This window comes from Dermacentor andersoni, chromosome 6 (genome assembly GCF_023375885.2).
Source record: "Dermacentor andersoni chromosome 6, qqDerAnde1_hic_scaffold, whole genome shotgun sequence".
Lineage (NCBI taxonomy): Eukaryota > Metazoa > Arthropoda > Arachnida > Ixodida > Ixodidae > Dermacentor > Dermacentor andersoni.
In genome coordinates this window covers 10339397-10365536 of record NC_092819.1, presented here as the reverse complement: position 1 = coordinate 10365536, position 26140 = coordinate 10339397, and the positions used below count along the sequence as shown (strand labels likewise).

Genomic DNA, 26140 nt, shown 5'->3' with positions numbered 1-26140 from the left:
ACTTCTGGTTGCGTTCAATAGAGACACAGGGCTCTTCCACACCTGGCGACACACATTGTGACACTCATAGGAGGCTCAGACGGAACAATTTCCGGCTATGTATGCGAGGCTAATTCCGCCTGCTGCAACACCACCACCACCACCACCACCACCAAAAGGAAATTTAGTCAATTTTGGTCTTAGTCGGAATTGAACCCGGGCCTCCGGGGTGCGAGACGACCACGCTTCACCGACTCCACATCGGCTTTTTTTTCTTTATTACTGACATGGCAACATACAAAACAAGACATTTTAACAATGCATGACAGTCACGATAAAAATCTCTGCCACTGATTGGCTGACACGAGTGCTAAAAACGCTCGAAGCTGTTGAAGGTTCGGTTTTCCATGGAATACTTAAGTAGGGTACCATGAAAGCGCTTACATAAGGACCTGATAGACGCCATGTGGCCGGTGCCATTGTATTGCTCAGTGTTCTGCATTGGATCTGAAAAGAATGAATGCCAGTACGCCCGTCGGTAAAGTCCTTCTTTATCCAGCTCCACACCGATAGTTCACCTTTCAAACCATGGCAAGAGGAAGAAGGACATTTTGTGCCTTGGATCGTCAACTGTTTACTATGCCAAAAACCCGAAACAGTCGAACACATATATCTTGACAGCTGGGATGCTGTATTCCGTTGGGGTATCTTACAGAGAACCTCAAAGAAGGACTTGCCGATTACGCCATACGGGATTCGTTTCTTGCCTACGCTAAATGAAGACACTGTGCCGTATTACATGTTCATGCTGTTATCCTTGCGTAGTTTATGGAAAACTAGAATGGCCGTGAGACATGCTGAAATAAACGCCCGGCCTGTTAGAGAATATTTCATCGAAAGCATTTGCTATATTAAGGAAATGTATAATTTGCAAAAAGAAAAGCCAACATGGCTCGGTGTGATGACTGTGACGTCACGGCGGCTCCCCGGTGCTGGCTGACTGAAGGCGTGCCTATAGCGCGTGCGTCATCGGGCGCATGACGGCGCGGTTAATTTACGAGGAGGTGGCGTCACGTCATGAATGTATAAAACCAGTGTCTAAAATAAAATGTCAGCAAAGGGACTATAATGACTTCACATTCGTACACGTAGGCATCTTAAGTGTCCCTGCCTAATTTTTTTTTGCAATTAATCACAATTTAACTAATAAAACTAAGTGGTTACAAAGCATATTAACTATTACACTTAACATAAAACATAGTAGGAAAGAAAGAATACAAAGAAACAAATTAAAATATATGCACGATTGAAACTACATTTGCGAAGTTGTACAACATGCATTGCAATGAATATTACTAAACGATCGAAGGGACTATTTACAGCAGTAATCATCAATTGCAGAAAAGCACATAGTTCTCAAGTGTTCACAGACCGATGCACTTAAACATTCTGGCAGTATATATTTAATCGTCGCGAAGCCATAATTTGTACGACACTTTGGTGATATGAAAGTATCTGGTTTTCTACTTACACATGGGTTTTTATAACGTTGAAGTGGTACATCTTGAAGAAATGTTCCATTATTTGTTATTTCTAAAAGCGAGCAAATTTATAATCAAAGAAACGGTTTACAGGTATGATTCTGTATTCGAAGTAAATTGGTCTTGTTTCAGAATCGTAAGAAGCTGTAACTGTTACTCGGAACATTCTTTTTTCTGTAACACTTGAAGTTTTAGAATGTTAGCCATTGTGGTGTCACCTCCAACCAGAAATCCAGAGTAGAAACATGCAGTGGGCAATAAGTGTTCGTTGCGTGAAATCACACATATAACGCTAGCTATTTTATCGCTAATGTGAGTAACACGTGCGTCACATATAACGTGGTTGGCGTAAGTATGACGCCAAGGGATCGGAAATACTGTCGAGCTCACGCATGCGAAGCTTTACCCTGAGAAAGTGATCTTTTCTTTTTTTGTTCACTTCTGGACAAATGTAGCCAAGGTACGGCCTCACTTGCGGAAGTAAGCACGCGCAAGGCGGCGCGCTTAAAAACGCGGCCGCTTTCCGAAGGCCACACCACTGCCCATTCGCGGTCGCGGAGAGCGGCGGGCAGGCGAGAGTTCTCGCCCTCTCTCGAGATGCCTCGGGAATGACAGCGCAGCAATGAAGCTCGCCGAGAAAACACTGCGCGCGCGCCGGTCGGGCTCGCCGGAAAGAGCATTGGTCTCACCGCCCACGTGACGACTTCGGCGCCTGTGATTGGCTCGCTCGGGTTTGCGGAAACGCGGCGCCGCGAAAAAATGGGTTTGGAACCCATCCTCGCGCAGCAGAGAATTCTTGCCGCGAAAGCACCTATCGCGGCGCGCGTTTTTAGCGCGCGGCTTTGCGTGCGCTTATTTCCGCAGGTGAGGCCGTACCTTTATGCGGATAATGCTTACTTTTTGGCATCATCTTGTACAGCACACTCCTACATAAGATGGCTGATAGTAGCCACTTGATTGGAGGAGCGAGTGCTACTATGCATGCTTAGATGCCCTGCTCTTTGATAAACAGTTTATTGTATACCGCCATATTGCTAGCCTACAAGATGGCGGTACTAGGACTTGTGCCCCTCGAGGCATTCATTTAAGTGAAGGAGAAAAAGTGACTTCCCGTCTGAAGCAAAGAAACAAACCGTGAACAGCTCGTATGTGACAGGATGTGCAACGGTTGCGCGCTTTCACGTTGAAGACAAAAATACGCCAAATGCACGTCGGAAACACAGCGAACAAAAGCGTGGTCTCGGGCGTAGCAAGTGACGTTGTCTACTAGAACAAATATTTGGCCCAAAACTCGCATCTTTAAATGGTGCTATACATTCTAAAACTTGTTAGTCGGATGCGTTCTCGGCAATGTTGCACAATTCAAGGCTAAACTTTCTGTCATATTCAACACATACAATAGTGTACCACACCTGTGCGGATAACAATTTACAGGTCACACATGATATAAGATAACTATGGTGAAACGATATTTCATTATTTCCTTTTTTTAGCTATGCACGAACAAAATGTGATCCATTTGAGTGTGCGACGTCTGGTAACATGAAATATGAGTTGATATGCTTTAATCGGAAGTTGAAAGAGTCTGGAGAGAGTAAAAGAGGGAAGATCGAATGTTTGAATGAATATAATTCTGAACATCACGTTTGACGCCAAGGGTTGAAGGAAAAAGAGAAAGTTAACTCTTGTAAGCATAGTTCACTTTGCTACTAACGCTAGAGCCAGCAGACTTAAATGCATACCCTGAAATGATGTCTGGAATCCTTGGAAGCGTACCATGTACACTTTGTGCTGAGCCTTATAGCAGAGTCAATAGGATCCCCCACCCCCACTTACTTTCATTTTTTTGTGTGCGTGTTCCTGGCCCTCGTATTTTGCACAGAGGATATGCACTATGATATACTATTTTCGAATACCAAGTTTGCAGACACGGGTTTCTTTGCTGTTGGCATAAAACTAAAAGTATTTTGTGGGCACTCAGATTGGGGACAGTAGTGTAATGAACGAAATCAGCAGAAAAGAGACTGGCAGCCAGCTGCCACAGTAGGGAGAGACGAATTGGAAGGGAAGTTCATCGGAACTACTCCCCCTGTTCGGGGGGGGGGGGGGGGGGCTTCCCCGATAATCTATCGTGTTGTGAGAACGCCTTCGTGCTTTACCTGCGCCAGGAAATGGCCGAAATGCGAAGCCGAGTGACCTCGCCTTCGTCACCACACATAGCTCTTAAGGTGGCAGCAAAAAGCACAAATGCGAGAATAGACAGAAGTGTACGGTCACAAAAACCATTTATAGTATAGGGGTCTATATGTGACAGGCAAATAAGCTAAGGGCGAAATACAACGGTTTAGACTACAAGGGATGATAATCGAAAAACAATTAACATGTTACGAATAAGGTGTTAAGGTTGAGAGAGAGAGAGAGAGAGAAAAGAATGCATAGAAAAGCAGGGAGGTTAACCAGAGGCAGTTCCGGTTGGCTACCCTACACAGGGGGAAGGGTGAAGGGGTGTTAATGTTGACAAGTTCATTCCCGTTCACCAGTCGCTGTTCTATAGACACGCGTTGTCACTAAGCACCATGTGCTGCGAACATTTGGTGTCGGGAACGGCAGGAACAAAAAAAGAGCAAAGGTCGGCAACTGAAGGTCGTTTTTTGCGAGTAAATGTCCGCTCAGACTCGCACTTCTCGTAGTCGGAAGAGGAGTTCCTGGGGCTTTGGTCGGAGTGAGATGCCGAGTACTTCATCGAGCACAAGGTCTTGGCCATCTGGCGGCGCCTCTACAGTGAAATGCTGGAGGATGGTGGTGAAGTAGATGAACGTCTCCATGTTGGCGATCACTTCTCCTGGGCACGCCCGCTTGCCTGCGAGAAGATGCGTGGTATAAGGTCGCAATGAAACACGATTAAGAAGACACCCGCAGCGGTGGCTTAGCGGCTATACGTTGCGCTGCTAAGAACGAGGTCGCGGGATCAAATCCCGGCTTCCGCATTTCTATGGGGGCTAAATACAAAAACGCCCGTGTAGCGTGGAGTGGAGGTACGTTAAAGATCTCCTGGTGATCAAAATTAATCCAGAGTTTCCCACCACGGCGTGCCTCATAAATCAAATCATGGTTTTGGCTCGTAAAACCCATGAATTCATTCGTTCATAACGATTAAGAAGAAACAAAGTGGAAAAGTGAAAGTAGTGTATAAGAAAGTAGCTATGAACTGTTTAAAAGGAGCATCGAGGCACGCGGCCTTTTGTGACCATCTCTAGGGGGAGAGACTGCACATATACGTTATGTTCATTCACACTGTAAAAACGAATCTAAACAAACCCAGTGACTGATTATGCAAAACAGAAGAATGCTGAGGAAGGCATTGATTAGGTCGTGAGACGCAACTATATAATGTGGCCTCAGTATTTTGAGAAATCCACGTTTTTATTGTCAGTGATTACATCACTTCACGAAGGCGTATAAGTAAGATCTATGCACGTGCTTTTTTATTGAGCCTCATGCCGATACAATTCTATCTGCAGCAATCAATGAAAGCCATGACAGCAAGCAAAATGAGTTGGCACTCGCGAAATGCCAGGCGGCGTAGAGCGGTCAGTCAAGTATTGTGGACTTGATAGTTGTGCAGTGCGGCGCGTTTCTGAATAAGTGGGACGACATATTAAATGGACCGCAAAAGCTGTTTGAACTTGGAAATAACGCAAAAGCTAAATTGCCTCACTAATTCGTCACACAACCTGGAATTTATGTGAGCAACGTGCTTGTCGTGCGTGGAAGCGTAAACTCAATTCGGTGCATTGGCTGCCACGAAGTTTTTTTGAATGCCTATAATTTTTTTCTTTAGTCGCGGCCAAGGTCAAACGCAATGCTGTCCAAAGTCACGGAGTTTGTCGCCGATGCGCGCGCACCCCGACGCGCCGGCTCGCACACCGCTACTGGCTTCGCTCTGATTGCTCCGCTGTGCGCGCGCCACAAATAGACGTAGCCAGGTTGCAGTAGCGGTACTTGCAGATACGACAGTGACCTCTCGAAAGTATCAAGTGGCACAAGAGTGCAAAGGCTCTGCAGAGGTATGCGATTCTTATACCGAAGTGGCGAGGCACGAGGCGAAGCAACAGATGCTAGCCGTCGTGGAGCGCGAGCAAGAATAGAAGCGACGCGCGGGCGAAGAACAGCGGCACACCGAGCGAACGGCCGCTGAACTGGCCGCCGGGACCAAGCGGCGCCGATTGGAGTCGACGAGGGTGGCGATATGGGCTGGTTGGTCGGCCGTCGTAGAAAGGTATCTGTATAGCGCATGGCATGAAGGCTGACCGCATTTGCAATACGTCATTTACCTTTTGTGGTGTTTTCCTGATGTACGGGTTTCCGATTGTTTTCATGCCGTCATGTACGTAAGTGTATCTTCATGGTTGATATCATCGCTGTGCACGTGGTTGTTTGGGGGTATAGGTATGACCGATCACGGAAGTAAGTTTTTGTTGTTGATAGTTAGCGCTTGTCTTCGTTTCTTCTTGTGTCCTTGTTCGGTTGCGCTATACAGATACCTTACAATGCCGATTGGAAGACCGCCACTTGCGGGACACAGACGCGCACTTTCAAAAGCACTTTGTCGAAGACGAATTTGGCGCGGCGAGCAACGTCTAGGACCGCCTGTGGTTCAGATCGTACTTCGTCGGGGCGTTGCGCCCGCGGCGGTCCTCGAGTGAGCGCTTCCCGGCAAGGACGCGAGCTCGTTCGGGCTTTGCGCCGCGTGCAGGGGAAAAATGCTTCGCATTGACTTAGTTAATCAGTTAATGGTTTGTACGTATTTTCTTTTCTACCGCGTTAAGGAAATTTTGGTGTCGGGATTAAATCTTAATAATGAGGTGCTTTCAAATACATAATGGCATTTTGTTTACACGCCTTTATATTATACTATTAACCAAGTAAAAAGGTGCAGCCGTCGCCAGCAGACAGCAACAACTGTTCTGTTTATTTTCATCCAAGTAAAAGAAACAAGTAGTACGACTGAAAGCCTTGAGGATGGTCATATATGTTGACGATTAATGACGAATCGATTAGCTTTTCTCTTTCGCTTGGCGGACGCCACATATAACCTGAACCGAAGAGAATTTACCGTAGGAGAATGGGATGAATCGCTCCGGTTTCTGCGGCCGTGTGCCGTCGTCGGCGAGGAAGCGCTCTGGTCGAAATGCTTCCGGATCGCCCCAGTAGGCGGGGTCGTAGAAGATGGACCAGAGCGATCCGATGACGACGCTGCCACGAGGGATGACGTACTTGCCAACCTTCACGTCTGTGGAGGCACTGCGCCCAAGAAACGAAAATGTAACGGACGACACTCGAAATTTAACACAGTCGGCTGCACGTGGAAGGAACATGTGCAGAGAGGTGGTTTCCACAACCACGGGAGAAACACTCGCTTTGCTGGCACAAGTATTTTTCAAAGGACTCTGCTAATCTGCCGTGCACTTGATGTTGCCATACGAAGAAATTGCGAACGCAAATGTTATATTCAAGCATGCTGAATAATACGTAAAATGCGTTAAATGGCAAACTCTGCGTACCAGCCGTGGTGGCGTATACAGTGGCTTTGGCGTTGCCCTGCTAAGCCTGAGGGCGCGGATTCAAATCCCGGTCGCGGCAGCCGCATTTCGATGAGGCCGCGGTGTAAGCACGCTCGTGTACAGTGCATGGGGTGCTCATTCAAGAACCCCAGGGGGTCAAAATTAAGCCGTAGTCCCCCTACTAAGACGTGCCTCGTAATCATATTGTGGTTTTGGCATGTAAAACGACTAATTAAAAGAAAAATATACTTTCTGTGGAGAACTCGGCTCCATAAGCCGAGTCACGTTCCCGATAGCGCTTTTGAGATGTCGCGACAACAATGCGATGGTAGAAACTCGGGCGTGCCAACAACAACGAGCCTATCGCACACAAGACGAGCCGAGCATGAAGAGTGCAAGAAGCACTGCGCTGACTGTCGACATTCAGCTCTGATTTTCCATATAAGGTGGGTGCCGCGAAGAGCGCTCAGATACTGACTATCGCATAAGGCTGAGGGGGTTGACGGGCTTGCAGCGCATCGTCTCCCACATGAAGGCCTGCGTGTACGGCATCCGGCAGCGGTCGCTCCAGGAGATGTGCGAATTTTCGCCACTCGCGAGCACGGCGTCGATCTCGGCGTGAATGCGGCGCTGCAGCTCCGGTTTCATGGCGCTTATGAGCAGCAACCACTCGATGGCGGCGCGCACCGTCTCGCTGCCGGCACCGAAGAAGGACGCCACGTTGCCCTTGAGCAGATTGCCTGCGAATCGATGCAACGATGCGCGCCGTTATCTATAGTGGAGCCTGAAACGTGCAGTTTTTGCCCCCGTATAATGTCCTGCAACTCCTTAGTCAATGATTAGGCAGTAGTGTGCCCAGTAGTGCAGGCGCACTTAGAGATAGGCTCAACTAGCTGCACGACTTTGGAAGCAGCGCGTTTCCAGCTGCACCATTTCAGTTTTAGGGGAGTGATAATAATTAAAAAAACAAAACTAAGTGCACACGAATTTTCACACCGAACAACTACAATCGAGGAGCGAACAAACTTTGTTGTCTGTCTTTCGCTGGGCGTGGGTGCAGAGTGAAATGTGTAAATTATTGTTTAGTTTTGAAGAATTACAAACAAGCACTCTGGCGCACGATTCAATGCCACTAATGCCTCTTGAACGAACACTTTTGTCATGTGTGCCGAAATGGTCCAAGGAAAATTTCACTGCAGCTTGCAAGCTCTTTCTTAGCTGCCTGCGCGTGAATAGCTAAAAGCCAATTATTACAGAGGGCCCACTCAGGCGTATTCAGCAAGAAGTGCACTCTATGCTCGTGCGTGGCGCATCTTCATCACTTCTCTTGTTGTGGCAATCGCAGAGTAAAATCAATCAACCAATCATTTATTTTTATTTCGGCATCATCGACACAGACAAAAATCCATCGTCACACTTGGCCAGTATCTGCACTCTCAAACATTGACAACCAGGGCAAGTCACACATACAGGAACCGAGCAAAACAAAACCCGTGTAAGAGCATAGAGGTGTTTCAATAAAATTATAAATGCCTTAAACATAACAAAATTAAGATTGCATCGTAGTCTCACCGTTAGTATACGTAGTTTCGCTCACTACGACAACCACCTCTAAGTGCCCTCCTTATATGGTGGCAGGACATACAGTAATTTGTAGTTTTCTTGAGTCGCGGCATATGTTTTGTTTGCGCAAGGTGCAAAGTGTCAAGGGGGGGGGGGGGGGGTGCATGTACATACGCGTGAACGTCTTGCTTCTTTCATCCTGCTGCTTCATTTCGCTGAGAAAGCCGTCGATGTAGTCCCGCACCAAGCCGTCCTGATATGTGTCCTGGTGGAAGTCGATCTTGGAGCTGGAACGGAGAGGAAAGCAAGAAGCTTTAAAGCTCTTCTTGTTCTATGGAGGCATGCAGATACGATGCAAATGCAGTATACTTCGGGAGAAATGCACCGGCCAGGATTTCATCATGCGCGCTCAACTCTTCATTCTTACCAGGTGCGTCTCCGCACCTGCATCAGGCGCAAGATATCACTGGCGTTTGAAGTGGCATAAAAATACGTATATGCCCCTATTAAGGCCTTGTTCACAAATAGCACATCTTGTGCACTGCTCCCAAAGCAAAGTTAAAAAATTGATATAAGAAATATCCTGCCACGGAAATGCTTATGTGCTAATCGAATGGTATGCATGTGAGAATAGAGGCCGGAGGACAACATGGCGACACGAACACTATCTTTTTAATCCTCATTCTCCCCTCTTCATGTCCTTGTCTACTAATGAACCGTCACATGTAAAATGCCGTTAGATCATTGTAGACTGCGCGCTTAGTCTGTAAATTAATTAGCGAGCGTATTAAAAACAGTGACCTTCGAAGCGTTCTTTACAACAATGCTATGGAGGCATTACATACAGTTATAGGAAAAGCTGTCGTGCAGGCTGCTCATTCACTCGGTCAACTACATCTGCAAAAGAAAGCAGGCTGTCAGCTGCGTATTTATTTATTTCGCCAAAAGAAGACCTTCGCATTTCTCGTTGATAAATTTTTCTAACCACTTGAAAATTGTAGTACAGGGAGTGCAACGGGAAGCTACGCTATCTAGTGTGCCGATGACGCACGTGTCATAGAACGGGCTCTTCACATTGAGCAGCATCTCGTGAAAACTCAAGCCGATGCCTGTGCCTTTCCTGTAAATAAAATCCCCTCCTCTCTCTCTCTGTCTCTCTCCGTGATAAACGACAATGCACGGTCGAATTGGGCACGACACGCCTTCTCGGCGGCACGCGTGTGTGTTGCTCATAAGCACCGAGCGTGTTTCAATGCACGCAGCTCAGTCGCGGTGCAGAAAACTGGGCACTCACTCGGCAAAATCTTCCCTGCGGACAAGCGCGTCCCTTAGCTGCTCGCAGGCGCCCATGCGGAAGAAGACGAACAGCTTGCGAAGCCAGGGAAAGAAGTTGATGGCCGAAACCTGCGCTGCCAGCGCCGGGATCACCTCGATCAGCTTGTCCAGGTAGACGCGCTCGGGATCGTCGTACTCGAACCGGCGGCCGAACACTAGAGCCGAAATGATGTTGGATGTGCTGGGCGTCAGCACGGACGTGGGCACGATGCGGCCGCTTTTGACTGACTCCAGCTCACGGAGGAGGTACGACAGCTCCTCCTGCAATGATTGCGCATTAGCAATACTTAATAGATACTGATGGGCCAGTTGGTGAGCTATGATACTGAAACAGCGCACTTAAATCTGACGCATTCACGCACAGATAAGAATGATATACACAGGCGCTGGACTGCAACTACTGCTTTATTTATGTGCGTGAACGTGTCAGACTTAAGTTGCGCTGCTTCAATATCAATACTTTCAGTTGCGTCAGATGTGTGAGAACATACGGGTGAGTGCTCAGGTCGGACGTTCTTCCCTCTGGGCACGCTAAGTTGAGAATAACTCTCAGCGCGACTGAAGCAGCAGTACTTGAGTGTGTCCGATTATTTGTCATCGAGAATAGCGGGGGAGAACAAACTTATCCAAAACTTTACCGCACCGTCGGCTGCATAACGTGCGGCGTCGAAGAATGCTCAGTAGATCCGCGGCCTTATTTTTGAACTGCGTCTCAAAACCCTACATACAGAAATAAGCCAGCTCATGCGCTGTGCTTTACTCATTCTCATTCTGTAGCTTCCGTCACTTAGAGCAGCCAGGATACGGACCATTAGACCTGACAAATAGGTGTTCTGACTTATGCATAAGTTGTATGAATCCGCCCTGCAACATCTACACGAAGTGGACACGTGCCATTGAATCTGGCTTCCCCGTTCTAGTCCTTCGTGCGACAACCAAGTGCGAACTAGAAACGAAATGACTATGGCAGAACACAGGACGCACACAACAAGAAAGAAAAAAAGAAACAAAAATAACGAACTAACACATAAACAAACAGCAGAGTTTGTAGCTATGAAGCAAAAAAAAATTACATTGACGTCGCTGGAAAACGTCGCGCTGCACGATGGCGTTCGCAAAGTCTGCTCAATAATATCTGCTCTTACGGCGCTAGAATTGAGGAATAGTAAAATGACGTCACTGAGAATATTCGAAGCCAGACGAAGCTCTGCTCGTGAAACTTAAAAACATGTTAGACTCGTGTTTGAGACGGCGCTGCTTAGTTCCGCCTTACGTGTATGTGTTTCTCCATGGCTTGCGTTGCGATGCCAAGGTTCTTGAAGAGCTTCAACGAAAACCGGCGCTGCTCCTTCCATAGGGGTCCATTCAACACAATCAGTCCTGCACAATGAGGGTACATAAGTGAAAGGCGCCTGGCGATCTTTAATTTAAAAATACTGCAGGCAGCAGAGCTGCCCAACCAGAAGAGGGTTACAAAAGGTGAGTTCGCAAAGAATGGTCAAAAGTATTAACATTAATACATTCAACAACACAAGCAGGCTGGCGGTTCCATTGTTCGATTGCTTAGGGGAAAAGTGAATTTTGGAATTGTTTAATTCTGGCATAATAGGGCCTTATCACCTATGTGTGGTTTAATCTTGATGATCTTTGTGGTGCAGAAGGTAAGTATGATTCACGTGACAATCCTGTTTTGTTGTGATAAAGCAACTACAAGAATTTCAACCTGCGGATCTGCCTGCGTAACTGGAGCGGCTGCAACTTATGTTGCCTTAGCATATCAGTAACATATGAACGTTTTCGATAATCAGATGAGATGAACTTGGCAGCATGACGTTGGATGCGCTCCACCTGTTCGGTGTTTTTGTCATGGTACGGATCCCACACCACATACGAATACTCCAGGACTGGTCGAACAAGAGTGCGATAGGCTTCAAGTTTTACGTTTCCTGCGTAGGTAGCATAACATTTTTAATGCTTTCGAGCGTATGTTGTTAATATGTCTGTCCCAGTTAAGATTGGTAGTAATTGTTAGACGTAGGTATCTAATGGATACAGCAGGATTTATGCACCGATCGCCAATTTTGTAAACGTATTGTAAGGGATGTTTTTTAGTTGTCATTGTCATTGATGCGGTTTCTGAGAAATTAATTTTCATCGCCCTTAGTTCGCACCAGTCCGCGAGTTTACATAAATTAGTATTCAGTAGTTGCTGGCAGAAAAAATTCTTAATGACAGAGTAAATAACGCAGTCATCGGCAAACAACTTCGCAGTGATACCTTCATCAACATTTTGAGCAATATGGTTGATATATATGAGAAACAATAGGGGTCCGAGCACTGACCTATGTGGTACACCGGACAGAACCTGCAAATTGTCTGCGATTCTGTAGATATGTTTGCAACCAATTGACAAGATTGTCTGGCATCTCAAGTTCTTTTGGTTTTTCAATAAGCAAGCTGCACGTGGGGTACACCTAAGCCCGATGGAGGCGGGCAATGTAGCCAGAAGGCAGAGCCAGTACTCCATGCAACTTTAGAAAACCTGTTTCTTAGACTCTCAGCCCAAGGTCTTGAATTTCAGGAATACACCGGGTTACAAACGACTGCGGCTACACTAGCTCTTAAAAATGATTTCGCACGGGCATGATGGTTGCTTTAGTCAATACGTATAATACTGCTATCATATAGCTGAACATGTTAAGGTTCCTGTACTCTTATTTAGTGACTATAGCAACGGTGAGGGATGCCTCGGTGCATTTACTTTTTGTCGAGTAATGCGAGATTAACAATGTATTCTTGTCAATATATCTGGTAATAGCCATTAATGATGAATGATATGCACGAAGAAACAAAAGATGCGTCGCACATCACTAGCTATCGCTGTCACTCGTTTTTTTATTGCTTACTTTTTCTTTCATTTTGTTTGCGCACAAGAGCACTTATCATCTTTCATATTCACCAGCACGGGATTTAGCTATCTCCTGCCCAACATGGTGCGAACCACTGTTTTTTTTATCAGCCTATACAGCACGAGCACATCGAAGCTTGCCAGAATGAAATTCATGCGCACCCTAAAACTTTGTGTTGTCCGTTTCAAGGGTACCGTATAAGCGTCATTGATCATCATTGAGCGATTGATCATGAAAGTCATTAATTGACGGTTTCGATGACTCGTCGTGGACGTCTACATTATTCTAGTCAAACAGTGGATGTACGAACTGCTGATTCAATACCAAAATCGCCGTGCCAACCTATTGGCTACAATAAGTGTAAGCATGCCCCCCCCCCGCCCCCCTAATCCTGGCGTTACAATTTTCCACAGTTCAAGTGACTTGTAAAAGGCGGCACATAATTTTATGGCCAACGGTTTTGCTTTTGGAAGATGATATTTTCCGCACGAACTCGGAAAGACACGTCATAGCTAACGGAACACAAGAGAGGCCTTTTAGAATTAAATTTTGCCTAACCAGCTTGCAGCGTGAAAAGGTAATTGTGAACTTGACAACCAAGGGCAGCTCTGTGCAGGAAAAAAGAAAAGTACGCGGGAAAAAATGAGGCGGTGGACTAGATGAGGGCACTTATTTGCACATTTGCCGGAAACATTGTTTCAATGTTTCACGTCTCAAGTCAGCAATACTGTTAGGCAGAAACAACGCCCAACTGTGGTCTTTATCATCTGACCAGCACATCCTGGCTTTGTCCATGGTCTCAAGATAAGCTCCTTAAACAATGCTCACTTGGCGAAATGCGCCAACGAGACTTGCTCTGTATGCTGTCCTCGTATTTATCTAGAGCACATACGCACATTGCACATTAGAGAGCCTTTGGACAACTCTCCTTGCAGTCGTGGTAACTCTCGTGGCCGGTAAAAGGGAGAGCACAGTCCTCAATGACAGTCTCTGTCGTATTTATCCCTGTGCCGCATACTTGCGGTGGTTCATTAGGCAACTAGTTGCTCCAGTATGTTCGCCGAAGCCTCAACAACATAGTTGCTAGAAAAATGTGAAAATTGTTATAGCTGCTTTGTTCTTGCCTACCTTGCGAGTGCTCGTTGACTTTGAAGGGAAACTCTTCGGGTCGGTTGAGGAGAGAGTCTTGCGATAAGGCTTCCTTGATTGAGCCGAAGTCGCACAGGAACACCACGTACCGGCAACCTAGGTGAACACTGCGTGAAACGCACCTTCTCTTATTCGTTCTGGCTTAAGCACAAAACAGTAGCCCGAATTACTTCCGAGCGCAGCGGGGCCAGGCTTCGCATATTTCATCTAATCAGCCGGAAAAAAGTTATTCCATTTAAAATTCTCAACTATGTTGACCTTCGGTTGTCCCAAGTTTTCCAAATATGTGACGCTCCCGTGAAGCACGCTGTCATTCAAAAGATTTCGCTCCAACTAATTGAATGTTGCACGCCGTGTTTTTTTTTATTCCTTGTTGCCCTTTGTTTGGTACCTTAACGCCCTTAGCTGACATCGCGTTTTGTCTTCCTGGGGAATGTCGCCGCCTGTAGTATTCAGGCACCAGCAAGTGTGATGTTTCTTTATTACAAGCAGAAAAAGAAATAGTATTTTGGTTTCTCGCGATTTTTGAGACCGTACACGAACACGAGCTGAGCTAAAGTTGGTGCACCCTTACTCAACATCTCATCTTTCCAGACGCAATACTGGTTAGGCAATGATACACGTGAACATAGACACAAAGGATATCTGCGGCTTTATTTTATTAAAAAAGACAAAAGTTATTGTTTATTATATTATTCAAGAGCAGGACGAACAATCCCGTGTCGAAGACTTTGTTCATAAGCACACGAGTTCATTTTTGCCAAGAGGAAGCGTAACGTATTCGCTAACTATCAGTTTTTTTTTTCACCGAAGAACTCATATTGCCAGAAATGCCGCGTACGCAATAAACTTCGAAATGAGGGCAGAAATGAGCGCGCACCCGAACACGTTGCCATACTTCTGCCTGAGCGCCTCAACGCCATGGTGGCCATCCTTCGGCATGAATGGAAGGTAGCCGAGTAGCGGCACCCCAAATGGGCCCGGCGGGAGATCTCGTCTCAGGCATCTCTTCAGTATGTCCCACAGGTACTGCAGCACGAGGGCACCGACTCCGGCGATGAGGCCCGTGACAAGGCACCGCCAGAACACGCCAAGCATGACGACAGTCTACAGCAGCCGGTGCAGTTCGGAGTTCTGCAAGCGATATCACTTGTTCGTGTCAACGCTTGTACATAGGATCAAGGACACAGTGCCTCAGCAGCTGTGACAATGGTGCGCACGTATAGTTGAGAACACTGGGAGAGGGTTTCGTGCTCCCGTACATGCGGCCTCTCACAGAACGTAGCCAACGCAAACACTTCGCACGACACAGCCTTGGCTTGCGCAAAGCGGAAAACACTTGCGACGGCTGCGCTGACAAAACCGGATCGATACGAGATGTAGAATCTCTGGGAACAGTGCAAAAAGGCCGCCGCTATCGTCGCCTACGCATGCTAGGTCCTGCATATCGCCGCAGGCCTGTTCTCTCTTGCGCTTAGAATGGCGTTCTTTAATCGGGCTGTCAACGAATGTCGGCAAGTGAAACTCCATTGCACAGGAGCTGGAGCGCGCAAGCAGTTAGTGTCACGGGATTTAAATTTCGTTGTAAACCGTACTTGGTGAACAGTCTGAAGTTGTGCTAGTTCGTGTTAGAGAACACCTTGAATCTTTCGCCTTTCTATCGCCGATTTGTGGCGGTATTGTAAAAAAAAATTAACGTGGTCGTATTTTCATGCTTTCAGAATTGCTCATTAACTGCCAACTAAAAAGATTACAGCGGCGCAGAGAAATATCGCCTTTCACTCACAGCAACGAGTTGGAGTGGATCATATGAGACTCACAAATTGTGGAATCACCTCGTGATGATAAATTTATGGCGTTACAGCAATGCACTATCAATCTCCCTTGCCCTAACTTTCCTGACTGGGGGATAGGCTGAACAAGCATACAGACACAGCAGGTCGAAAATCGCACAAGAAGTTTAAGTAGCCTACCAGATAAAAGCGGCGTTTCCTGGTAGTGCCAGTGTAACCATGAGTTGACGTAAACGGGTGCTCTTGAGGAGCTCTATCACTCCAGAATGTAGATTTAGCAAGCCTCTTACCGGCAAGACAACAAGGTATCAAGTAAAGCGATGTAGCGGGGTTGACATGGAATGTAACCTAGGAAGGTGGCACATTTTGTCGATCGAAAACGCTTAGGTGTTAACAGGTATAGGGTCGCTACTTGCCGTTGCGTGCTCCCTTACACCCCCCTCCCACTCCTTCGACTAAGTTCAAGCAGGAAACTGCCTGAAATCTTGAAGCTACTCGTAGCCCAGTTTTACCTGCTGCGCTGCAGGCTGACCTCCTTCGTCGCAGTCAATCCACCCCTGGAAACGCCCTTTTCCGAAGAATATAAACCTCACCTCGATCTTATTTTCACGGAGCGCTAAACTCACTACATGTCCCGGGCTCTAAGTATTTAAAAAGGATGAATTGATCCACCTTACCCCTTTGAACACCTCATTTGCTATCTCAGCATTTCTCGAGTACATTTCAAGAGCGTTATTCCTTTTGCCGGCACTCAGTCCTTAATGTTTGAGCACTAGGATGCAGCTTAACAAAGCAGCCTGCAAGAGATCGCACACTGGTCAGAGAGAGAGATAAAAAAGCTTTAACGACGTGCTGGAGATGTAAGCTTGGCTGATCGCCTAGCCTGCTACTCCAGTTGATGAGTGAGGCGCGCGATGAAAACGCTTTACACATTGTTGAAAGATACAGGCCTTACGGTGATTTTATTATCAGTTATAGAGAAAGGACATGTACAGAATGTATGTGTCGTCTGTGTGATCATTACGTGCGTATTGTATTTCTCACCCAGCACCTCTTCATTAAAGACAGCGTCTCTCTGTCTTGCTCTTCTGTGCACCCCATTATGACCTTCAATGCCCTATGGCGGCCAGGCTGTCTGACCTCGCAATCGATTCAAGAAATCGCCATCGTTGTGGCCACTCTCTGCAATCTGAGGACGTGCTTAGCTCAGGACTTCATACTTTCAAACTCTAAATCGGTGCAACAACCATTGTCTCGTGGGTGGCCTTCAACGTCCTGCCGGCATTCGCTTGCGCTATCTTAATGGAGCCCTGAGGAAATCTTCCAGTGTCAGATTTAGGTCGATGCTGTTAACATACTACTTCGGGTGACCAGAGATCAGGATCTCTTGTGAGCAAAGCACTTTAACTTCCGAGGTCTTCCGAGACCACTTCTGAGGTCTTCCAACAAATAGAGTATCAGAGCATGACCTGCTCTCTTAGGGACACCATCAATGACCCCACAAATGCAGCCCCGTCACTAGCAATTGGGCACTGGAAAATCAAAGTCTGTGAACTTATTGGATGTGGCAGAAAGCGAACCGTGAAACTCTCGGTACGGTTAACGACCTTGGCCTTACCAGTAGCGATTTTTGTCAAGAGCTGCTTCTGCTCACTGACCGGGCGGCTACATTAGAAGACAATTTTGCGCTAGCTTGTAGCGACACATGCTGTCTTATCCAAGTTAAGGGTACCCAAGGTTGTGACGAAGATGACCAAAGGATGCTGAAATTTTGCCGCACTGAGGCCAGCGGCGATAACGATAGTGAAGGTACAGTGAATCTCAAGAAAGGCTGCCAGATATCGAGAACGTCACGTGCCGTATGCGGTGAAACGCGCATGTCACACATTGAGCCTCGTACAGCTGATTAGGCTGCATCGTGAGGCATACCGAAGCCTATATAAGCAACAGAAGCTTGCGGGGTGTGCACAACTGCGTGCGACATGGACAATTTTATTTGTAGCCGCTATCACATGCCAACACCCTGATATGCTAGACATGATCTGAGCAAAAAGTACGAAATAAGATAGCTATGCCTAATACGAGGTAGAACAAATAGCACTTTAGAGGTGGATAATCGTATAAAGAAAATATTGAGGAACAAGGAGGCGAAATGCCTCTGACCAGCACCGACAATTTCGACGATATATACGACTTGCCTTTGCCACGAAGATGACGACACAATAACGAAGATTTTGCGCTTACATTCAGCCCTTTTAGATATAGAACTTATAATGCCCCTTTCGTAGTTTTTACTTTTCTGCTTATGCGACAATTATTCGTCGAGTGCCAAGTATAGTTCCATGTGTGCGGTGTCGATTGCAATTTCGCAACCTTCGTGCACGTTTATAAAAAAGCTGCACACGTTGCTGTGGCTGCATACAATTCATCGCGTACTGCGTCCTCCGCGAGGTTATCTTGGGTCCCACTGCAGAGATAACGTTCAAGGAAACAAACGCGGCCAATGGTGAAAGCCTCGTGAGAATGGACCAATCGTTGCGCCTTCGGCAGATAAGAGGCTAAGCGCTTGGTAACAGGTTACAGATGGGATTTGTAGTACAATGCAGTCAGCAGCGCACTCTCGTTTTAAGCAAATACGACCTGCTCCACATAAAGCCTCTTACAACCTATTTGCAGCTTGTACCACAGAAACTGTGATAACACCGAAAACGAGAACGCGTGTGACTACAAGGACTAAAACGATGTGCGCATATGAACTGTCTGTTGCCTTCATGTAGCTGTGATCAAAGTTTCCTAAAACAATTACTAGAATAAACTCTGGCGCTGCGATCGTTCCGCTACCATTGGAATGATGGTTGGTAGATGATTTCTCTGATCTTCATGCGTGTGACTTCAAACGTTCTCGTGACGACATTATTTATTACGATTTATCTTCTTAAATTTTCATGCACTAATAGTTTTCTAAACACAGCATGCAATAATAAATTGTTGCGTCTATGACGGATTTTGTTGAAATGATCAATTTTCAATGTCGCAAAGCCGTTTGAAGCCAAAAGGACAAAGTTTAGCTAAATATACGTACTGCCAATAATGCTCGCTGGACAGCCATACCTTCAGCTCCCCTAGACGCTAGAGCCACAGTTCCCTGTAGTAATTTTTGTAGCAAACTCTACGGCTCCGAGGCTCCGCGATACGCATGTTTGAAAAGTCACTTCCTGTAGGGCGGTTGTTTCACCGAATTCTGTCTGCAATGATTAAAGATAGGGGAGTAGAAATTGTCTAGGGAAGGAGAGGTCCCTTAGTCGCCGTCGCAAACCGGCCGATCTGAGGTCAATGTGACATACGTCGCGGTAGCTCGTCGAAGACGAACAAACTCATCGACACATTAACGCAGTGCTGACTCGGTGGTGAGATGGGGCACCGAAGGGAATCCTAACTGTAGAAGGCCAGAGGAGCAGTCGATGAGCGCAGAATGGGTGCCAGGAAGTCATGTCCGAGGATGGCTTCATGTGGACACTGGTGCAGGACGGTGAATTGAACTGATGATCGAGGTCTGGTGGCTAGCGAAGCTCACACGCGCAGTAGGCATGCCAGCGACGCAAGATGTACCGCCGTCGGCAACACGAACGACAGGTGACGCGGCAGGCGTCAGAATCTTGCGGAGACGATGAGAAAGACGAGCGCTCATAACCGACATGAGCGCCGAAACAGGCAAGCTGCCCACTGTCGCCAGGGTCGACAGAGGATTTCCGGGTCGGCTGGCCAATGGAGCACTATCCTTACAGTGATGGCAGCAGCAGACATTTTTAAACTGCACGATGACCGCTCATAAGCTGATTTTATTAAAATATCATCAGTTCAATAATAAGCGTCCTAATTAATAACGTAACTATACAGGCTTAAATCGTACAAATAAAGAGGGTCGGCAACTACGGCATGTTCGCTTAGTAGGAATCCTGCCACTCGAACCGACGACGCATGTGTAGAAATGCTTAGAAATAGATTGGTGTTCAGAATACTTGTTCTCACACATATTTCTTGAGCAACACCGGGAAAAAGTTTGTGAAACACCGATGTGTTTTATCGACGATTTCGGGAACGGATACCTCGACATTTACTAAAGTCAGGATTCATACTAAACAGACAAACCTCGAGGTGGCTCCAATTCAGCAGTTGCTATGTGCGCACTGACGTTACCATTCGAGTATTTTAGGGAAAAATGGAGCATAAATAAATAACCTCGATTATCCCTATACTTTGGTGTCCTCAACTGCTATGAACTTAGGAGAGGAAACGAGATGCTTTTCTCACAGATCCCTTGTGCTTATGTAGTTAGAGATTCCCGATAGAGCCGGTGTATATCACAGTTTGTAAAGAACCCTAACAAAATTACGAGCCACGACGGCAACAGCGTCTGCTTGATGCATGTTCGAGAGGACCACTGTAAGCGCTCGAGAGTCCCGGAAACGCCGGCCAAATCTCACGCGACTCGCTCAAAGATAAGGCGTCGACAGCGGCCGTAAAGGTGAGAGCGAGTGGCGCGTGTGCGCGTTTCAGTTTAGTATATCGGCCCCACTTATGACAATAATAATAGCACCTTTGTACTTGGGGCCGGAGGATCCGTCGCAGCACCGGAGGCTTCTAGTAATGCCATAGTTGATGATGCGGTGAGCAGACTCCGAAATTATCTCCATCACTTTGTGTTCAATTGTAAACGACATTCCAGTGAAGTTGTTTTTTTTTAATCTGAACTTGTGGACATGCGATCAATTTGCTAGGCATCAAACACCGCAGTAACTGCACTTCGTACAATGAAACTGTTACAAATGTTTTTACAGAATTTTGTTGCTGGACCTCGCATATGAAACTAAGAGGTACCTCTTGTCATAGGTTCAGTATTGCAAGGGTTTTTGGGGTTTTGTGCTAACTTGCCGGCATTAGGACATTACGGCTCATTTCGGGTAACCGACATTTTAGTGGCCGCAGTGCCTTCATTTTCTAACAAGCTCGCATAATATTTGTTGTCTCTCCTATATGAGAAACTTGTAAGGCAGTTGAAAGATGTCGGCAGTAGATGGTCACCTGTCGTAATCACTAATATGTAGGAACTGGCCGGATACTCTATTTTTTGTGTGTAACAGAAACGCTGCATTGGTCAAAAGAACTCAATTTTAGGTTGGAGTTTAATAAGCAACGAATTTATTCAATTATTGTTCACTGTATGTTATGTATAGCACTAATGCAGTATATTTTGCTGCAACTACATCTCAAATATGTCTTTTTGTGCTAGAACCTTTACTAAAGACTTTATCTTGATTCTCCATAGGCGGCCTTTATGAAATACTGTTTAATCACCCGTAGCCTCTAAGAACTTAGAGCTATATCTAAACTTTATTTTTTACCCACATGATCTCGCACCGGAACAGAGCTAAATTTGAATATGGACACACTGTATAAAGCAATCTCAGCCTCTGCCGAGGTCGAAAGATAGCAGATGCGATAGTGTTTATGAATTTATCCCTAGTGTCCTTAACTAATTGCACATTTCAAGAGTCTCACTCAGCGTATATAAGAGCTTCTGTAGTGCCGGAAAACATCAAAACTGAGCTTCCAACAGGCGGGAAACGCTTACTCATTCTCAGAGGGAAACAGCGACAACTGCAGCTCTATTTGGGCCGAACACCTCAAGAAACGCGGACTCCTGAAAATGTACTGTAGCAAGGGAGCATAACACGAACGTAGTGAACTGCTATATATAGTGGATATTTCTCACGTTCTAGCCTGACGCTATTTGGCTTTACTTGGGCTTTGTTCCACAAAACACTAAATTTGTCAGCATTATATCACGTTTCGCATCATTCTCGTGTAAAATTTAAAAAAAGTGGCCGCGCAACTGCCCTTCTTTGAAACCCTTCACACATTTTTGTCAGCGCTAGCTTCATCCTGTTGGTCTGTTGATTAAAAAAAAGTTCTCAGAACTCCCGGCTATGGAATGTCATCGGCTCAGCAAGCCCTTTTGGCGTACTTCTGCTTTTCACGGTTATACCGCTGCGACCGCCTGTGACTGCGTGATGGGCACCCGCTCGCCGTCTTTACGTTCCCCTTTGTGCTTATTTTTTCAACACAAGAACTGTAGAGAGTGTTCAACAAAATACGGACCGCAGTGTGAGTGCACGCTATCATCTGTATCCTTTCCTGAAAGGGAACAGTTAAATAGTCGTCAAGCAGAGGAGGAGCGAGAAGCACGAATCTGAGATCCGCCTGTCTCCATTATAGTGGGGTTGTTCCTTTAACACTAAGACTGACGCAAGAACAATGCTCGGGAGGACAAGGGGACACCTCGGCCCTCTAACATTTGGACAATAAAGAACTTCGTTTTGCCAAAGGCAGTTGCACGATCTTGAAACGTTGGCAGAGGACAAAGGTGTTTCCTTTTCCTTTTCCTCACATGGTTCCTACATGAATCTCCATCTTCTTCGAAATATTTCAGTTTCCATCTCAATTTATTCATACATGTTTACATGCCCCCGAGATGGGACAAAAGGAGGCGAGCACTGCACGCCTACGGAAAAAAGTCGACGTCCTTGGTAATACATTGGTCAATCAGCGCCCTAAGCAACACAGAAACATAAGCAACATCCACTTGGTCACTTCATAGACATCACTTCATAGACATCACTTCACCTGCCGTGAATATGGTCATCTGTACAAACCGCAACACGCGATCGCCCGATTCGTTTCACCCCTATGCACCGTGCTTCATTTAGTACTATGAAAATGCGATCCGCGAGTTCTGTGGATACGCAGTGGTACGATGCGCCCTTTATAACTATCCTGCCTCAATACACACCATAGAAACGACGAACTAGCCCGATAGTGCACGGTGCGAGTACTCCACGTTGTCATGGTCCACTCACCGCGGTTGCCTGCGCGCGCTGCGTCCCGTTGGAAATGCCCGACTGTCGTGCGTGGCTTCGCCCCCACCTCTCCGGTTCGGACCGCCGCGGAGTGAAGCCGAGGAGCGGTGTGCGACGGAGTCCCGCTACGCTGCGACCGGCGCCAACGGGAAATCCTTGGAAGAGGAAGCCGAGAGCGACCTCTGCGATAGCGAGGTGCGGATAAGAATTACTGACGCGGAAGTCAGGTTGCCAGTCATTGGTCGATCGCCCGAACGCGAGGTCAGGTACACAATTACTGCCATCGGGAAAAGAGAGAGAGAGACAGACAGCTGTGGCTGGCACACATTTTGATCTCTCACACATTTGAGTCACACAGTGGGTTGAACTTACAGTCTAACCGAGTTCTATAATAAAGGTTTCGTTATAATCGTCCCGTCATAATCCAATACTGAGGCCAGTTTTTCTTCCAATCAAAGGCACTGCTGGTTATGCTGACTCGTGAAATGTCGGGCGATCATGGACTGGGCTCATCGGGTGACATACTTTCGCCTCATAAGGACGCCGCTGAAGAAATCATACATTCTATGGTATTACACATTGCATCACAATGCTTAACTACGTGGTTACATATCATGGTGAAATAACATGTGATCCTCTCTATACGCGTCAGGCATCTCTTTTCTATTCTGAATCATAGAACTTGGCGCCCGAAAGCAGACACCTAGGCTATGACAGGCGAGTTGTACAGGCGAGAGCGAGAAGTCTCGTTTTTGTCCGCTTCTCCTCACGCTGCACATACGCCAAACAGCCAAACTAGCCAAACAAAATGTGTTAGCTGTGACAGTAGGAGAAGGGCTGTAAAACAGGGCTACGGATTATTTGAGACCCTCCGGGTGCCTTCATGCACCGACATCGCGCTGCATAAGCATTTCTACATTTCGCCTCAAGTGAAAGGCGGGTGGGAGTTGGAACATGTGCTCAGCAGCTGTTTGTAAATCGCGACCGTTTTTTTTTTTTTTTTTTTGCGCCCCGCGTCTCCGCTCCACCGCCGCGGCTGGGAATCGAACCTATGCGGTCGTTCAGCAGCGGAGCCCCATTGCCGTGTGGGCTACCTCGGACGGTATGCGTAAGGAAAGTATCACTCAGGCAATGACAAAATGCAAAAAAAAAAAAGTTGGAAAGTTATATCAGAGTATGGTACAAAATGACGGGTTGTAAGAGTTTCCAGTATATTGAGGTTTAGCGATGGTGAGATTTTAATACCGTGAATACGGGAATGCATTGTTTGTAGAATGTGTTCGCAGCTTCTGGATGTATTATTTAATGAGTTACGACGCATGTTGTGTCTTTTTTAATAATAGCGTTTGATTCAGCGGAAGCAAAGGGATAAATGCTCCATAATCCTGCTGGTTAAAAAAGAAATAGGCTTTTGGTAAGAGTCAAATGTTGCGAAAAAGCCGGCATTGAAATTCGTCGGTATGGCCAAATAAATAAATAATTATGTAAATGGGGAAACTTGGCCGTTAAGTAGTGATGCGAAATTGACGGGTGCGAAAACGAGAGACACTCTCGGGCCTAAGCTCGGGCACAGTTAAAATTTCAAGCATGCTGGTTTGTCCCATGGTTAAGACCTTCGCAGTTAAGGCTGTAAGCATTTTTTTACTGTACATGACAGCGAGCGCGAACCACGTCGGTGGGGAGGGAACCCGTAGTTTAAAACAATGTTTTAATTCTGACCCTATGGTGCGTACCAACATATTTGACAGGAGAGCTTGATAGCACTAGCTATTAAAGTCTATTATATGCAGTTTTCATGTCTGTCGCAGCTGTCAGTATGTTTACTTGCCACAAAAAGTCGCCTAAAAATAAAACTTAGCTTGGCCCCATCAACGATTCGATCTGTCCTCTTAAGGGTAAGCTTCTTAGCCTTGAGACAAACCAAGCTCCTCTTGTTTTTTTACTGTGAGCTGCGTTCCTCTGCTTCGTCGCAGCCTTTGCCTACGTGAAATTCCCGAGCAGCGTCCTTTTTAAAGCGATTTGCCTCTTCTCTCGACTTTCCAGGTGCTGCTACTGTTGCGGTCTAGCTCGCACGCACCACTGGGTTTCTTGCAACATCCCCAGATGGCGCTCGCCTCCGCGCACCCCGGCCACCGCCGCCGTGGCAGCGTTTCCCAGTTTGTGCGTATGACACGGGCTGTGCTTGCTTTCCTATGCGACAAAAGTGCAGGTGCTGAGATGTAGAGGTCGCGTGCTCGGCTGTGATAGTGTAAACATTATAATCGTCTATAGCCTGAAGAGAGCGCTTGGAGCTGGCGTCTCTGCCGGTAGCCGTGGTGCTGAAGCACGCTGCGCTGCTGCGTCCGTATGTAAAACACCTGAACGCTCCTTTCCAGCAGCCGAACACGCAAGAGCAGTCCTCTTGCTGACTAGCCGTTGCTGAGTAAATGTTTTTGTGTACACTTCTGCCACGAAGCGATGTGCCATGTGAGGCAGTGATTATGAACAATGACGCACAACAACGCCTCAAGCAAATACGTCTCCCTGTGTGTTCTGTGGCCTACGCAGGTAAACAGCAGTGATACTCGCAAGGTAACGTGTGTACCATCAACTCGCCACCCTCGTATTGGGCTAAACGATGACCAAGTAAATCAATCCAAGTGACCAATCCAAGTAAACAGCATACAAAGCTTCGCTTACATCGATTCCCACAGTGCGTGGGATCCGTTAATTTTTTTTTCTATACGTCTTCGTTCCCCATCGTAGAACAACTTAACGTCCTTTTTAAATATTCTCTCTCGCTTCCCAAAATACTGCGCTTAAATTTGCCTGACATTTCCGTCTTCCCCCTTTATATATCTCCCTCTCTCTTCTGAATTTATTTTCCTTTCTAATTTTGATGTTCCCACCTACGCCTACACACGACACGCAGCATACATCTGTGGTATATGCAATGGCCAACGCATCGGCATAGATTCCAACGGAGTTTCCTGACAATCCAGGCCACATTTACGCGTGCAAAATCTTGTCTGTCAGAGCCGTCTACCGATGAAGCCCGGTACGGAATGCCTCACCTTTCGAGCTTGAGAACGAACCTGCAGGGGCTTCGCTCGAAAACGACGGGCCAAGGACGCTGCTACCCGGCGGCCCTCACTTTCCCAGCGTGCCGAAGCCAAGTCCCGTGATCGGCCTTTACGGCCGCTGCATTGTTTTCGTCAGCAGCACGAGCACTCTGTACGAGATGCAGTCCATTGTGCCGAGACATGCCAGGGGGTCAGCCAACTATCTTTGGAGAAATGCCCTTATCTGGACGAGGTCCTACGTACAGACAGGGTCTTTGACATCGTCACAAGTTGGCGTTTATCTATTGAGAGAAGTGTCCCGGGTGGGAGGGAGGGTTAAGAATGACGC

At 46.7% G+C, this 26140-nt stretch overlaps 1 protein-coding gene across 2 annotated transcripts; it reads right to left on the bottom strand.

Moving 5' to 3' along the window:
* Positions 1-240: 240 nt before the first annotated feature.
* Positions 241-25939, bottom strand: LOC126521524 (cytochrome P450 2J4-like). Of its 2 annotated transcripts, XM_055066060.2 has the most exons (10): positions 25804-25939; positions 22751-22932; positions 14921-15174; positions 14020-14147; positions 11256-11362; positions 9942-10243; positions 8822-8934; positions 7563-7824; positions 6637-6824; positions 241-4380 (listed from the first exon to the last, which is right to left on the bottom strand). In XM_055066060.2, exons 3-10 carry the CDS (start codon positions 15136-15138, stop codon positions 4190-4192), a joined length of 1509 nt encoding a protein of 502 aa, XP_054922035.2. In that variant the 5' UTR covers positions 15139-15174; positions 22751-22932; positions 25804-25939; the 3' UTR covers positions 241-4189. The 2 variants fall into 2 exon arrangements, with proteins under 2 accessions (XP_054922035.2, XP_072144731.1); XM_072288630.1 differs by lacking the exon at positions 22751-22932.
* Positions 25940-26140: the final 201 nt, after the last annotated feature.